The sequence below is a fragment of the Euprymna scolopes genome, chromosome 4 (genome assembly GCF_053919585.1).
Source record: "Euprymna scolopes isolate OS-2025 chromosome 4, ASM5391958v1, whole genome shotgun sequence".
NCBI classification, from domain to species: Eukaryota; Metazoa; Mollusca; class Cephalopoda; order Sepiida; family Sepiolidae; genus Euprymna; species Euprymna scolopes.
The window spans coordinates 46,897,355-46,914,596 of NC_136485.1; the positions used below are offsets into that span (position 1 = coordinate 46,897,355).

Sequence of the window (17,242 nt, forward strand, 5' to 3'; positions counted from 1 at the left end):
GTCTTCAATATTTTCATTTTTTTTTTTTTTTTTCAAGATTATAGAAAAAATTTCTTACACTGATGTTCACACAGCAATATGCGCAAAAAATATTAGAATATTACATTTTAAATTTACACTAAACCTGTTACCATTAAAATAACATGAAATATTTTTTGCAATTATATTATGTTTAATTCACTGATAATATTATTTCGAGAAATTAATTTTTCTTTGAGTTATATCGATTTCATTAATACATACTTTTGGGATTTTTACATAATATTCATGATATATTTGAAAAAAAAATGTTTAATTGTAAACATCTTTGATGCTTTATTTTAATAAGAAAAAGCAAAAATAAATTCATGCGTTACTATAACGATAGCAAAGGTGTTTTTTGTTTACACAAAATGATAAATTTTGGGTTTGTATTACTATACACATAGATTCGAAAAAGTTGTCAAAAAATAAATATATAACAAATAAATGCTATTAAAGGCAAGATAAGTTACTTTTCTACCTAACTGGATAATTTTTCGTGTTTTTATTTAATGTAACATGTTTATTCAGCTCGAAAAACATACTGTGTTTACCGATGTATTGGAAAATTCAAAATGGCGCCCGACTCTCTCATTAACACGGTAAGTTTAGGAAAAGGTGCTTTAAATATAAAACTAGACAAAATACTGTTAGAAACTCGCGCAATATATGTTACTGTGACATAGGTTGACATATATTCGGTGGATTTTTAATAGTATTTTGTTTAGTTTATTATTTATAACACCTTTTCCTAAACTTACCGTGTTAATAAGAGAGTCGGGCGCCATCTTGAATTTTCCAATACATCGATAAACACTGTATGTTTTGGGGGCTGAATAAACATGTTACATTGACTAAAAACACGAAAAATATATCCAGTTTGGTAGAAAAGTAACTTATCTTGCCTTTGATAACATTTATTTGTTATATATTTGTTTTTTTGACAACTTTTTCGAATCTATGTGTACAGTAATACAAACCCTAAATTTTTATTGAGATTTTTAAAAAAGTAATGGGTTCATTATTTTCTGTGATAATTAATAAATACTGAAAATTACATTAAAATTTATTGATTCTTTAATTTTGGTGAATTTTTAAGGGGTCAAAATATTTATACATTTTTGGGAATCGGTCATTTATTTTGCACGTACTTAGGAATTGAGACTTCAAAAAATCAGAACTGTTTAAAGGGTCGGAATTGATGAAGAATTCAGAAAAAAATTGTGCTCATTTTCTATGCTAAAAACAATTTTTTTAATTGTTTTTGTGTATTTTAAACTTAATTTTCGATTGCTGTTACTAATGATCAAATAGCTATTTATTGATCTAAACCAGCAATGGGACGATTCTAATATTTTTCTCTATTCCGATACAATTACTGATCCTGTACTAATTTCTTGATTCGAATACAATTACCCATTCCAATTCAGATTATTTATAAATCTCTAAATGTTTAACAACAGAATTGTTATTTATTCCAAAACACATGTTAAATATGTAGATATTTTCTCATGCCTAAAAATATACTTGTGGGGGATGAACCTAAGATGATAGTTTTATTATTTAAAATCATTAAATATTTTTCATTTTATCATTATTACCAGCGGTTGAAGGCTTTGCTTTAAGCAAAATCAAATAAAAAGAAAAATATATATAAAAGAATCGTTTTTGGTATTGGAAAATAGGCACACATTTTTCCGATACCTCTAACAGTTCCCATTTTTCCCCGATTCCAATTAATAATCCCAAGACTAATTTAAACTACCAATTAAACTAAAATCAGCCCCTCCCCTCAAGTGTATATTTTATATTTGCGAAAATATATGCATGGGTTTTGACAGTAATCTAAAAAAAAAAAGATAAATAAATAAAGCAACTTTATAGCTAAATATTTAGAGATTTAAAAAGAATCAGAATTCACAATTGTATTGGTATTGAGTAAAATATTGCAATCGTCCTATCACACACACACACACACACACACACACACACACATATATATATATATATATATATATATATATATATATATATATATGATCAGTTTGGTCATTCTTTTAAGCTCAGATTAAACTATTTGAATCAGGTAAAAATGAGTTTGTAAAGCCAGTTAAATTAAAAATGTACTAAAAGCAAAAATCCCAAATTAGTCTCTTTCTGTTCACTATATCTTCTTCTATCTTCCTTTCTTTCTTTTTCTTTCCAATACAGGTTAATAGTATTACTATGAATGGTGATATTTCAGTGGACTCTTCAATCATTCTTAGGTTTTTAGTCAGTTTTATTACATTCAATTTGTTTTGTATTTTTATTTATTTCTTTTAAATTCAACATTGAATTATCTATCTAATGCCAGAATGTTCGGCCACCCGATAATAAATATGCTATAATGGAACTTTTATCAAATTGAAAAAGTCTTGTTATTTTTAACTCGTTTAAAAAGCTGGTTAAGAAGTAATATCTTTAGCTAGAAGTAATGCATACTTTAGAAGAAAAAAAAAATACAAAAAAGCCGCAGGTTTTTGAGTTCAGATAATATGCAAATATAATTTGGGAAATGTTCAATTTCATGGGAGACTTTTTTTCTTTTTTTTTTAAATATAAGAAAACGTATTGGTTAATAATAGTATTTTTGACACTTCACTATATCTTCTATTTTTCTTTCTTTTTCTTTCCAATACAGGTTAATAGTATTACTATGAATGGTGATATTTCAGTTTGTTTATAATGGAATGATTGGAAGTTTTTAGTCAGTTTTATTACATTCAATTTTTAATAAACACAATGAGAGAAATGAGAGAGATTGTACACTGTAAAAAAGAAAGCTAAGCAGGTCCGACAATTTATAGTGAGAAAAAGGGAGTGTGATAAAAAAAAAAACCTAATAAGAGATGAGTCACTTGGTGAATTAATTGTTATTTGTACTGTTTAATGTTTTTTATTCAAACATAATTTAACTCCAAAACTGCGGAATATATTAGCATGTATCCTTTTCTCTTCCCTGCAACAGAAGAGATGTTGCGAGTTTGTCTCTGATGTATCGTTATTTTCATGGAAAGTGTTCGACTGAGCTTCAGTCTATGGTCCCCCCCCTCGCCTAACTTTCACAAGAAACACTCGTCTAGCTGAAAACACTATCAATAATTCCCCCCACTCTTTATCTGTGCCTAAACCTAAATGTAGATTCCATGAACAAAGCTTCTTTCTTAGAACTGCACGCCTGTGGAATTGTCTTCCGTTTTCCTGCTTTCCGACTGACTACAATATGGTTGTGTTCAAGTCTAATGTAAATAAGTTCTTGATGAGCCGTTCCATATAAGTTATCAAATTTAACGAATTTTCATTACTAATGATTACTATTACTTGTTCAATTTCTACTATACACGCTTTAACCCTTATCCTTGAGTGGCTTCTTGGCCTTGATAAGTGGTGATGCCTGTGTAAAAAAAAAAGATACACCTGGATTAAGATTATTGAAACAAACAAAGAAAAAAATTATGTGGGACAAATTGACAAATAAAAATCTCTCTGAGAGATACTAGATTATATCTTAAAAAAATAATTTTCAATTTTGTTTTGTCTTTTTGTCTCATGTTGAGGTAGACGTTTAGTGAATAACCTCCAACTTTTTCTGTTGTCATGTTTCGCTTCTGCCTCTCGGTAGGATCAAAATATTATCAACGGATCCCCTCTGTTTTATACAACATACTACATTGCTGCACTATTGACATCAACATGAAACACACTTTGGGAGCGTTTTAGATGACTGACAGCAAGTGACATGCCCATGCCAGTTGAGGCATTGTTGTACAATGTAATTTTTGATAGATGATGAAACAGAGCACAGACGCACGTATGGTTGCATTAGCAGCAGCAACAGCCAGTGAATTCAAATCATGGACCATGTGAGAGGTGACGTCACAGCAAGGAATGTGGCCAAGAAAGGCAGAGATTAACGTGTTGCACATTTAGGATGAGAACAATAAGAAAAGACACGTTCTAAACATGGTCAAACAAAGACAGAGTACTACGTGTTCAACACGGCAGTGTCTTCTTAAGCACATTGAAGTATGAGAAGACTTTTGAACAAGAGACAAGGCGTTATTCTGGAAAGTACTTGTAAATGAATGTATGTTGTTTCACTGAAGATAAGAGTGAGTAAAATTTTTTCCTTATCTTTATTTCCTTGCGATTGTCTGTATACAGAGTGTGGATCGTGAGTGTGCACATGCAATGACAGCAGTACAGTAAGACTGGCAATTTTTCCATCTGACATGCTGAAGTCAGCATTATGAGTTTTGTTGCTTCATCATCAATCACGTTTTAGCTGTAAAAAAGTACAGGTTTGACATATGCGTTGTATGTTGACATTATCACATATAATTTGGATCCCTGCATTTTGTAAAAGTTTTCACAGATTCTCTACTTGGTGGATATACATTAGTCATCTCGGTGTAACTACCTGCCAGCCATGAAAGAAAAAAGCTTTGATGCTACTGATGTTATCAGTTTTTCAATAATCATTGCAAAACTTACAAAGGAAGAAATAGATAAGATTAAAAAAGGAAACAAAAGGAAACATTTTGATAGGAAGGTATACAAGAGGAGAAAATGGACAAATCCAAAAGAGAGAAGTTGTAATTACCGTGTGTCTCTCTTGATAGCAGTAGTTGGAACGAGGAATGGAACACTTTTTGTTCTTTTTGTCCTATTTTCTGCCTTAGTTCCGCATCAAATAAATGGGCAATACAAACTGATAAAAAGGGTCAATTATCAAGTTAATAAAACTATTTCAGTGACTAGCTATTTACGTTAAATATATGCATATAATCTATATATCTATAAAAACGAAATTGATTGTCTGTGTGTGTGTATTTACTAACTGAACCACTCTGTCAGTTTTCAGTCTACAGACTCGAGATTTGATATAAAGGGTATTGAGATTTGGGAAAATGTTTTTAATCAGTTTTTGGCCAGAAACTTGGCTGTCAAGCGGTCAAAGTTCAATGATTTGACCTTTGAAAACTCTGCCAATTTTGGGTCGAAACACTTGAAATTTTAGATCTAGGTTACTTGGACATGGATCAAATTTTTTAATTTTATTTGAGCTCAAAACAATGAATGTTAAGGGGTCAAAATTGGGGTCTCTACCAAATTACTCAGCTAAGTTTATTCAGACATAGGGCAAGCTTTTTAATTGGTTTTTGGCCGAAATATTGGCTGCCAAGAAGTCAAAGTAAAAAGAGTTGACTTTTGCAGACTCTACCAAACTCCTCTGCTAATTTTGGGTATAAACATAGGTTACCTGGACATGAGTCAAACTTTTATATATATATATATATATATATATATATATATATATATATGCCTATAAAATTATGAACAGTACATAGGACCTGAGCAAAGCCAGGCTGAACTGCCAGTAAATAAAAATTTATAACTCATTAAAAAAAAGTCTATTTAGTAACTGTTACACTCAGTCCACCCACTGGAATAAATTTTTTTAGCTGAATTTATATTAACTCTTTCAACATCTGCAACAATTTCTGTTCCTATAAGAGTTGGCTTTCGAAAGGTGCTGGCAAATGAAATTAATTGTAAAATGGTTGAATCATAAATTGCCTGGAAACAACTAAATTGCAAGTTAAGTTATTGAAGATGTCAACAAAAAGTTTTACCACAATCTAATGATTCTTCAGTTGTATGGTTCCATTACGGAATACCAGCTGCTGCGTGTAGGTGAACGTTGACACCTCCCTGCCAGAATTGCAAAAACTCATCTCTCTTAATTGACCGAGCACTGCTTACGAATTTCATATTCTCATGACACTTCCTCCTCATGAGGAAGCCGGTTCAACTCAAGGGGTGAGTGCTGCTTTATCTAATACAGTAATACAGCAGTGTTTTTTTTATGCGATACCACAAAGAGTTCTTCATCAAACTTAGTTGGACATCCTGGTATGTCTTTATTTTAAAGTTCAAAATTTCCATTTTTGAATTTTCCAATCCGTTTCCTCCTTATTTAATCCAAGCATTCTTTTTCATGAGCTTGATAAATATTTTGAATTCCTTTGGTTGCAGTGTTACATATTATGCACTTCTGTAATAGATATGATGAATGTGAACCTGGATCGAACATTGGAAAAAGTTCCAACTTGCTGTATTTCCATATTAAAAAGATTCATTTTTACTTAGTATTTTTATGTAGTTTGAAAATCAAGAAACTTACGTTTCTGAATTTTTGAGATGAGGATTGGTTATTCATATTATTTGAATTCTTCAGACTACTGTTCTCATCTTGAATGTCATTTTCACAACGTTTCGGTCAATGTAACCTCCAGCCTTCTTCAGGTGTACCTTGTCAAACTCGGGAATGTTTCTGCAAGGACCTGTGGTGCAGTGATTAGAGTACTTAGAAAAATCAATTATAAAAGTGATAATCTCCTGAATGTTGATCGTTCAATTCTCAATGTGGACGACTAAAAAATACAATTGCGGATTGCTTTGGACCTTTATTCAGTCGTGGCTGATGAAATGAAGAAATGCTACCCCTGTGAAGTAAATAAAGGGTTTTATTCGAAATTCCATCCAAATTCCCAAATTCGGCAAAAACATTCTCGAGTTCAACAAGGCACATTTGAAGAAGGTAGGAGGAGCGTGTGACAGCAGGATTCTGTACCGGCCCATGAGTCCAAAGAGACCCAGGTTTGGTTTCAGAAGGGGTCCTACGACTGTGTACCCTTCTCGCACTGGCACTCCTCCTCCTCCCCTGAATTGAACACGCTAGACTACTTCGTTTAGTTATACATCGAGAACATCATCAACATGACCTTCCACAACACCAAAGACAGCCTGATAGCCACCATCCACTAAGTATGCGCCAAGCTCCCACCAGCGCTTGTGGAAAAGGAATGCTCCCAGTTCCAGACCCGTATCAAGGTGGTGATTGAGGCTGAAGGTGGCTACATTGAATAGATATCAGCTCTACTACATAATCAAGTTACCTGAATTGATTTTTCCAATAAAAGTTTTAAAATAAAGCAGTACTGTTGTTTTCTTTAAGGGGACACTTTTCTCATTCCACCCTGTATGGTTACTATTTCTTTTTAATTTCAGTGTTATGTGACCAGTAGTTCAAGAGTTTATCAGTTAAATATTTATAGGCACACACACATACATACATCTACTGTATTTTTATATAGATTAATCTGTTTAAATTGAGCTTTAATGGTCTTCTGAAGTCAGTAAGCACTACACTGGTTGACTTTCAACATTTTTTTATTTCCTGATTTAATTGCATTTTGAATAGTCAAACTTTCACCAGTGGAATTTAAATGAATTCTTTTCTTGTATAATAATATAATATATGACTGATATGTATATAAAGGCTGACTGCAAAGCCATCAGAGATCTTATCAGAGATGCCCCATGGGGAAATATTTTTCTCTTCCTGCTGAACAGTGTGCAAATGAGACCACTGAATGGTTCAAAACTGCAATCGAAGCCCATGTTCCCATGCGGAAATTTTATAGCAAGCCCCACTCTCCCCAATGGTTTACTTCAACTTGAGCAACTGCCATTGCTCAAAGGCAGCATGCTTACCGCAGATTTAACCAGCATAAGTCCAGTTCAAACAGACAGAAGTACATAGAAGCTAGAAGTAATGTTAAGAAAGAAATAGCGACAGCTAAGAGAGAATTTATGGAAACCACTAAAAAATGCATTGAAGCACAAAAACTAGGAACTCGTGACTGCTGGAAAATCTACAACAGTATAGTAAATAATGGGCAATCAACAATTCCCCCACTAACCAACAATCACAAGGTTGTTTGCTCAGCAACCGAAAAGGCTAACATGCTTGCCAGTCAGTTTGCCTCAAACTCCACACTGGACCCTTCCAACCACCCCCTACCTGAATTTCCTATGCGAAACAGACGCCACACTAGACGACCTGAAAATCACCCCTGCTCAGGTGCATGCTATCATAAAAAAACCTCGACACTTCAAAATCATGTGAACCCAATCTCATCCCAGCTGTGCTATTAAAAAAGTGCTCAGCCGGAGTAGCTCTAGTTCTCTCCAAACTCTACAACAAATGTCCTTATGAATCTTGCTTTCCGGGCTGTTGGAAAACTGCTTCTGTGGTATCAATATTCAAGAATTCTGGCGAAAGAACTGACCCATTAAATAACTGTCCCATTAGCCTCCTCCCACTTTTTGCCAAAATATTTGAGACCTTAATTAGACATGCTCTAGTCCATCACCTTACAGATGCTAAGCTTCTGACTGACCAACAATATGGATTTAGACAAGCCCGTTCCACAGCAAATATCCTAACTGTAATCTCTGAACGTATATACCATTCACTGGACAAAGCGGGGGAGGGGCGAGCGATAGCTCTAGATATATCTAAGGCTTTTGACAGGGTATGGCAGGGGTCTATCCTTGCACCTCTACTGTTCCTGATATTCATAAATGACCTCCCCGACAAAATTTCCTCTGAGATGGGTATATATGCTGATGACACCACACTTTATAACAGGCACAAATGAACACATATCTAAAGAAATGGCAGAAACACTAGAGGATGACCTCCAACCTGTAGTGGAATGGGGACAAAAATGGATGGTCACGTTCAATGCCGCCAAGACTAAACTAGTTTCATTCAATAATTACAAGAAAGCTTCTCTACCACCTATAGCAATGGCCAACGACTCTTTATCTGAGAGTACGTCTTTCAAGCTCCTTGGTCTAACGTTCACAGAAAACATGAGTTGGACCAATTACATCGAGGGCATTGCCAGGGCCGCTGCAAGGAAGGTGGGCTCTCTCTATCGTGTTAGAAAACTACTAGCACCCAAAAGAATCCTGTACCTTTATAAGGCAACCATTCGCTCATGTATGGAGTATTGCTGTCATATTTGGGCTGGTGCATCTGCTACTAGTCTCTCGCTTCTTGACAAGGTTCAAAAGAGAGTCGTAAATCTGATAGGCCCTGAACTGGCATCTAAGCTTCAGCCTCTGTCCCATCGACGAAATGTTGCATCCCTCTGCCTGTTCTACAAGTATTTTAATGGTGAATTCTCTGACGAACTGCAAGCACTTGTGCCCCCACGACGTAAACACCCTCGACAGACCCGACAGGCTGCAAAATCCCACCCCCACACTGTAGAGATCCCTAGATGTAAAAGATCTTTCTACTCCAGTAGTTTCTTCCTCAGAACCGCTAGACTTGGAATTCCAGGTCCCTGCTTCCTCAACTCTACTGACGTGCAGAAGTTCAATTGCAACGTGAACCAACATCTTGCTGCCTAAATCCCTACATAGTACCCCAGTAGTTGTTGCCCCTGATAGTAACCCCCTACACCAAAGTGGCAATGTGCCTTGTTTGGTGTGAAAATGTAATAAAAAAAAAAAATAAATATAATATATGACTGATATGTATAATAATATATGACTGATAATTATAATAATATAATATATGACTGATATGTATAATAATATAATATATGACTGATATGTATAATATAATATATGACTGATATGTATAATAATATAATATATGACTGATATGTATAATATAATATATTACTGATATGTATCATAATATAATATATGACTGATATGTATCATAATATATGACTGATATGTATAATAATATAATATATGACTGATATGTATAATAATATAATATATGACTGATATGTATCATAATATAATATATGACTGATATGTATAATAATATATGACTGATATGTATAATAATATAATATATGACTGATAATTATAATATAATATATGACTGATATGTATAATAATATATATATTTTTTTATTTTTTTTTATTACATTTTCACCCCAAACAAGGCAAATTGCCACTTTGGTGTAGGGGGCTACTATCAGGGGCAACAACTACTGGGGTACTATGTAGGGATTTGGGCAGCAAGGTGTCGGTTCACGTTACACTTGAACTTCTGCACGTCAGTACTGTTGGGGAAGCAGGGACCTGGAATGGAATTCCAGAGTCTAGCGGTTCTGGGGAAGAAACTATTGGAGTAAAAAGATCTTTTACATCTAGGGATCTCTACAGTGTGGGGGTGGGATTTAGCAGCCTGTCGGGTTTGTTGAGGGTGCTCACGTCGTGGGGGCACAAGTGATTGCAGTTCGTCAGAGCATTCACCACTAAAATACTTGTAGAACAGGCAGAGGGATGCAACATTTCGTCGATGGGACAGAGGCTGAAGCTTAGATGCCAGTTCAGGGCCTATCAGGTTTGCAACTCTCTTTTGAACCTTGTCAAGAAGCGAGAGACTAGTAGCAGATGCACCAGCCCAGATGTGGCAGCAATACTCCATACATGGGCGAATGGTGGCTTTATAGAGGTACAGGATACTTTCGGGTGTTAGTAGTTTTCTAGCACGGTAGAGAGAGCCCACCTTTCTTGCAGCGGCTCTGGCAATGCCTTCAATGTAATTGGTCCAACTCATGTTTCCTGTGAACGTTAGGCCGAGGAGTTTGAAAGATGGACTCTCAGATAAAGAGTCGTTGGCCATTGCTATGGGTGGTAGAGAGGGTTTCTTGTAATTATTGAATGAAACTAGTTTAGTCTTGGCAGCATTGAACGCGATCAACCACTTTTGTCCCCATTCCACTACAGATTGGAGGTCTTCCTCTATTGTTTCTGCCATTTCTTTAGAAATGTGTTCATTCATCTTCCTGTCGTGCCTGCCATAGAGTGTAGTGTCATCAGCATATATACCCATCTCAGAGGCAATGTTGTCGGGGAGGTCATTTATGAATATCAGGAACAATAGAGGTCCAAGGATAGAACCCTGGGGCACCCCCGCATTTATATCATATTGTTTAGATGTATGACCGTCGAGGACAACCTGGATTTTTCTCTTATCTAAGAAGGATTTAATTATGTTAAGTATTCTACCAGTGATACCGTATGATCTGATTTTACTGAGGAGACCCTCATGCCATACCCTGTCAAAAGCCTTAGATATATCTAGAGCTACCGCTCTGCCCTCCCCCGCTTTGTCCAGTGAATGGTATATACGTTCAGAGATCACAGTTAGGATGTCTGCTGTGGAACGGGCTTGTCTAAATCCATATTGTTTGTCAGTCAGTAGTTTAGCATCTGTAAGATGATGGACTAGAGCATGGTTAATTATGGTCTCAAATATTTTGGCAAAAAGTGGGAGGAGGCTAATGGGGCGATAATTTGATGGGTCTGTCCTTTCGCCAGAATTCTTGAATACTGGTACAACAGAAGCAGTTTTCCAACAGCCCGGAAAGCAAGCTTCATTAAGGCATTTGTTGTGGAGTTTGGAGAGAACTGGAGCTACTTCGGCTGACCACTTTTTTTAATAGCACAGCTGGGATAAGATCGGGTCCACATGCTTTTGAGGTGTCAAGGTTTTTTATGATAGCATGCACCTGAGCAGGGGTGATTTTCAGGTCGTCTAGTGTGGCGTCTGTCCGCATAGGAAATTCAGGTAGGGGGTGGTTGGAAGGGTCCAGTGTGGAGTTTGAGGCAAACCGACTGGCAAGCATGTTAGCCTTTTCGGTTGCTGAGGAGACAACCTCGTGATTGTTGGTTAGTGGGGGAATTGTTGATTGCCCATTATTTACTACACTGTTGTAGATTTTCCAGAAGTCTCGAGTTCCTAGTTTTTGTGCTTCGATGCGCTTTTTAGTGGTTTCCGTAAATTCTCTCTTAGCTGGCGCTATTTCTTTCTTAACGTTATATGACTGATATGTATGATATAATATATTACTGATATGTATCATAATATAATATATGACTGATATCTATAATAATATGATATATGACTGATATGTATCATAATATAATATATGACTGATATGTATCATAATATAATATATGACTGATATGTATAATAATATATGACTGATATGTATAATAATATAATATATGACTGATATGTATAATAATATAATATATGACTGATATGTATAATATAATATATGACTAATATGTATAATAATATAATATATGACTGATATGTATAATAATATAATATATGGCTAATATGTATAATAATATAATATATGGCTAATATGTATAATAATATAATATATGACTGATATGTATCATAATATAATATATGGCTGATATGTATAATAATATAATATATGGCTGATATGTATAATAATATAATATATGACTGATATGTATCATAATATAATATATGATTAATATGTATCATAATATAATATACGACTAATATGTATAATAATATAATATACGACTAATATGTATAATAATATAATATATGACTGATATGTATAATAATATAATATATGACTGATATGTATAATAATATAATATATGACTGATATGTATAATAATATATGATTGATATGTATAATAATATGATATATGATTGATATGTATAATAATATAATATATGACTAATATGTGAAATAAAGTTACCCTCTTTATCATTTTCTGTCATCAGTAGGTGTCTTCTTACACAATCCATATTTGATTCTGGTTTGTCATTATTTTTGTTTGTTTGTGGATTGTGGTTTCATTTTGTTAAGATAGTAAAAATACAATTCAATTTAATTCTTTACAAATAATACTTTATCCGGTTTGGAATTATTTTCAAATAACTACTGTATTAAAGAAATTCTTCTTTAATTTCTTTTTAATGGAAACCAAAAAATGTGTGAGCAAAAAAAGAAACATGGCATAGTTTAAAAATTAAAAAAAGTAAAGCAACAGTATATAGACAGCTGGTATAATATATTCAGATCGTATGATATATAAATATTTAGTTCCATTAGATATTCTTAGTTACTAACCCAACAATCTCATCCCTTTATTATTAAGATCACGAGATACTGTAAAGCCTTTTATTCTAATAATTTCTTTCCCCGGATTTCCATACTTTGGAATTTTCTCACTGTTTCCATCTTCCTTAACTGTACTAACCTACTAAAGTCTAAATGTAATATGAACAAACATCTCACTGATCAACACTCTGCAGTCTATTGTCAGACACTATCCCAAATAGGAGTCACTTATGTTCCAAATGGTAATATGCTTTGTTGGTCCCTCAACAAGTGAGGGATTGAACCTAGTAATTCACTCACACTCGTCCGTTCGTTTGCTTGCATTTTTCTCAATAACCACGCCTTGGATTTTTTGGAAATTTTGCACAAACATTAGTCATGGTGAAAATAAATTTTTGCCAGAACAGATTTTCCAGGATAACTCTGGTTACCGCCCCCTAGGGTTTATTATAGGGGTAAAATTGCTCCTAAATTATTCACTTGTAGAGGGGACCTCATATGCTTGGCTTGTTTGGAGTGAAAAATTTTTATTATTTTTTTCAGAGAATTAAAATCTGGACAGAATTTATAGAAAGATCAGATAGATTGTATCAAGTAGACTTTGTCCCTTTTTAATTTCAAAAACCTTGCATATAGCTTATAGTTAAAAAACGCACACATACACACATAAAAAAAAAACAACTTATAGAGAGATCTATATTCCCTTTAGGCCTGGCGATTAATAAAATTATGCTGTAATCTTTGAAGTTATTGCTAAGTATGAAAAAAAAAGCAAAAAAAAAAAAAAAACCCCAAAAAACTAGTAATGAATTTTTGGTCTGATGTGCAGTTAGTATTCAGTCCAATAGGCATTCAATTTGTTGACAAAAATGATTTGCTTTTTATTTTAATACTTTTCTTTCTTCCCTCCATTTTTTTGCCTTTTAATGAAATCATAAGTAATGATTCTATAGGAGCAGAAAGAAACCGATAAATATGTTCTGCTCTTGACCACAAAAAGGGCCATTTATTGCATTAAAAAAATTGTATATTTTTATTTTGGTAATTATTGTAAGTAGCAGAAGAGAGGAAATAATTGGTAGAATGGACCATTAGGAAATTCTCTGTTGCGCAAAACAGATTTTAGTTTTTAAAATAGCTATCGTAAAAGGAAATAACTGTGTATGATTGTTTAGAGTAGTTGGTTGGTTGTTTTTGTTTTACGGCATATCAACCCTTTTTCAGGTTACTTAATTCTGAATCCAGTGATTTTGAAGATAAATTTTTTAATAGCATATATTTATTTTTTCAAGTCAGTTTCTATTTAACCAATAGTTGGGACCCTAACAGGTACTACCACTCCGGGTCAGAGTGGACCTGAGAGCAATGGCATTAAGGGGTGGCTCCACACTCCCCAAAGCCCACAAACTGGGACCTCACCATCGGATATAGTTTAAGGTCATATCCAGGACCTGTTTAGAGTAGTGATTGCTAACTGATGGTTCATACAATTTTTTTTTTTTTTACAAGGAAGTTATTGTTTATCAAGGTACGAAGGTTACTCAAGAATAAGAGTTGATAAATACATTGTAGTGTACTTTGCACTGTAGAGAACCTACTGTTGATTTGATAAAATTATTTTTATATATTATAGAGGTAATTCAAGTTCAAAATGCAAAAGTCAAGTATCATGGTTCAGTTGTGCTTTAAACAGAAACAGTCATTTTGAACATGCCACTCTCATATCAAAAAACCTACCATTGATTTTATATGCTAGGCCTTTTGGCTTGTGTGCTAAAAAACTTCTCAAATGCACTTGTGATATTAGGTTGTATTATGTGTTAACTTTGGTCAAAATCACCTGTTCCTTCTTTCATTGGATTTTTTTTTTTATTATTCATTATCGATACTTATCAAATACATTACGATACAAAACCTATGTAAAAACACTTGTAAACACATCAAGTACCTTTGTGTGACAAACACATCAAGTACCTTCGTGTGAAATTTCCAAAAATCTGCCTAGCCGTTTCTGAGTCCATAGGAAATGAGTTTTCTCTCTCTCACACACACACACACACACACACACACACACACACACACACACACACACACACACACACACACAGAGTTTCTTTTATATAATAGATAAATAGATAGATATAATCGTTTTGTGATACCTTTAGCTTTCACTTGATAAAGTCTATGCAATAGCTGGGTGAAACGTTAAGATTTAGGTTTTTCACATTTCCTTTTTTATCTCATACCATCAGATTAATTTTATCCTTTTATTGACCTATCTAAAGATGTAAACAAATATTCTGAAACATTTTTATTAGAAAACGCATTGCATCTCATTGAAATTCTTTTGTGGCTTGATATGGAATATTTTTATCAACATTTTCTGTTTCAAAGTTTGATTGAAAATTCAAGACTAACAGTGCAAATTAATATTTTCAAAAATAATTTTCTTTTCTTTCTTTCTTTTTTTTTCCAGGCGAAAGAGATGGAACTTGAATTGAAAAATCAGTGGTCACAAAATAAAATGACAAAACGACAAACGCAAGCTAAATATGGCTTTTAAAATTGTTTCAGTTTGCTGAGGCCGTGAAATCCTAACTTTCAATTCTCAATTGTTGTTCTTTATTTATGGACTGCAGTTTATTTTTTCAATTGAGAAAGATGTAAAAATAAAAAAATAAAAAAAAAAGGAAAATGTTTTCTTGTTTTCTTAATAAATCTTTCTTTTAATTTTTTTTTTTTTTTTTTACATTAGCATGAATGACTCTATTTTCTCAAATGATGAAATTATTAGAGACAGGTTCGTAATGACCTCACAAACTAGGATTGTTAGCATTTTACCCAAATCTAAATGCTAACAAGATGGTTTTCTTTTTTTCTTTTTCAGAATAGCTCCATTTTATTGTGTAAAATAAGATATCTAAATTCCTCAATTTTCCATCTTTGTTTTTTTTTTTTTTTTTTTTTTTTAAAATGATAGCCACTAAATGAATTATCGGCATCAACAATTTTGGAATAAGACTAAAAAAATATCTGATCTCGTATCTTAAAAATAATTACGTAGTGGATCAATGAGAGTTGAAAATTAACGTTAAGTTTATTTTCAGCGACTCCCGTAACTCTTGTTTCCCTTATTTTATTCATTAGTCCTCACATTCCAATAATGATGCGTCTGACATAGGGGGAAAAATTGCTGTTTTCTGGGTTGTATTCTATCCATCTAACACTAATCATTCGCTGGTTTTTGACTTTTTAAGTAGTATTTTTTTTTTTTTTTTACATCAAGTGGCTTCTTGTCTTTTCTGGAGCGATTTTTATAAAAAACATGATGGAAACTCTGACACCTTTCAGCTTATTGCTTACAGCTTAAGGAAGCTATTCCAAGCTATGTAGACCATTAACCTTATTTTTAAAAGTATGAGGTAGTTCTACTACATAATAAGAAGCTGACAATACAAAGGAAAACTATCTTTAAAATAAAACCTAAACAATACTACAATAGCTATGGCTAGAAATACTTTACCTGAGAGCACTTCGTTCAAGCTCCTTGGCTTAACGTTCACAGGAAACATAAGTTGGAATAGATACATCGAGATTATTGCTAAGGCTGCTGCAAAGAAGGTGGTCTCTCTCTATCATGCTAGGAAGTTACTTACGCCTGAAAGTATCCTGTACCTCTACAAAGCCACCATTCGCTGTCACATTTGGGCTGGTGCATCTGCTACTAGTCTCTCGCTCCTGAACAGGGTCCAGAAGAGAGTCGCCAACCAAATATGTCCCGAACTGTCATCTAAACTTCAGCCTCAGTCCCACCAACGAAACTTTGCATCCCCCTGCCTGTTTTGCAAGTATTTTAATGGTGGATGCTCTGATGAACTACAAGCCCATGTACCCCCTCGACGAAAATACCCGCGACAAACCTAACAAGGAGCAAGGTCCCACCCCTTCACAATTGAGATCCCTAGATGTAAAAAAGCCTTTTACTCTAATAGCTTCTTCCCCAGAACTGTAGGACTTTGGAATTCTCTTCCAGTTTCCTGCTTCCCCAACTGTACTGACATGCAGAAGTGCAAGTGTAATGTGAACAGACATCTTGTTGTTAAACTCCCTACATAGTACCCCTGCAACTTAGGTCCCTGATAGTAGCCCTCTACATCAAAGTGGCAACGTGCCTTGTTTGGGGTGAAAATGTAAAAAAAACAAAAAACAATTACTGTTCTTTTAAGGTAGTGCTTTTAAACCAGGGTTCTGCCGAACCTTAGGGTTCCGCCAGGGGTTCCACAATTTCTAAATTAGAGCAAAAAACAAATAAACAGAATGTTAAATTCGATTTTGAAAATGTATTTTATTATTATATGCATTCTTGAAAACATTTATTGTTTAAATACATTCTA

The 17,242-nt window shown here is 33.9% G+C and overlaps 1 protein-coding gene across 1 annotated transcript in view; it reads left to right on the forward strand.

Annotated features, from left to right (window-relative positions):
- LOC145267265 (proline-rich protein PRCC-like) overlaps positions 1 to 15,545 on the forward strand; it is a 133,052-nt gene extending 117,507 nt beyond the window's left edge. The window contains exon 7 of the mRNA XM_080123289.1: positions 15,325 to 15,545. Within this exon, the coding sequence (XP_079979415.1) occupies positions 15,325 to 15,411 (87 nt within the window). The 3' untranslated portion in view covers positions 15,412 to 15,545. The remainder of the gene's footprint in view (positions 1 to 15,324) is intronic.
- Positions 15,546 to 17,242: the final 1,697 nt, after the last annotated feature.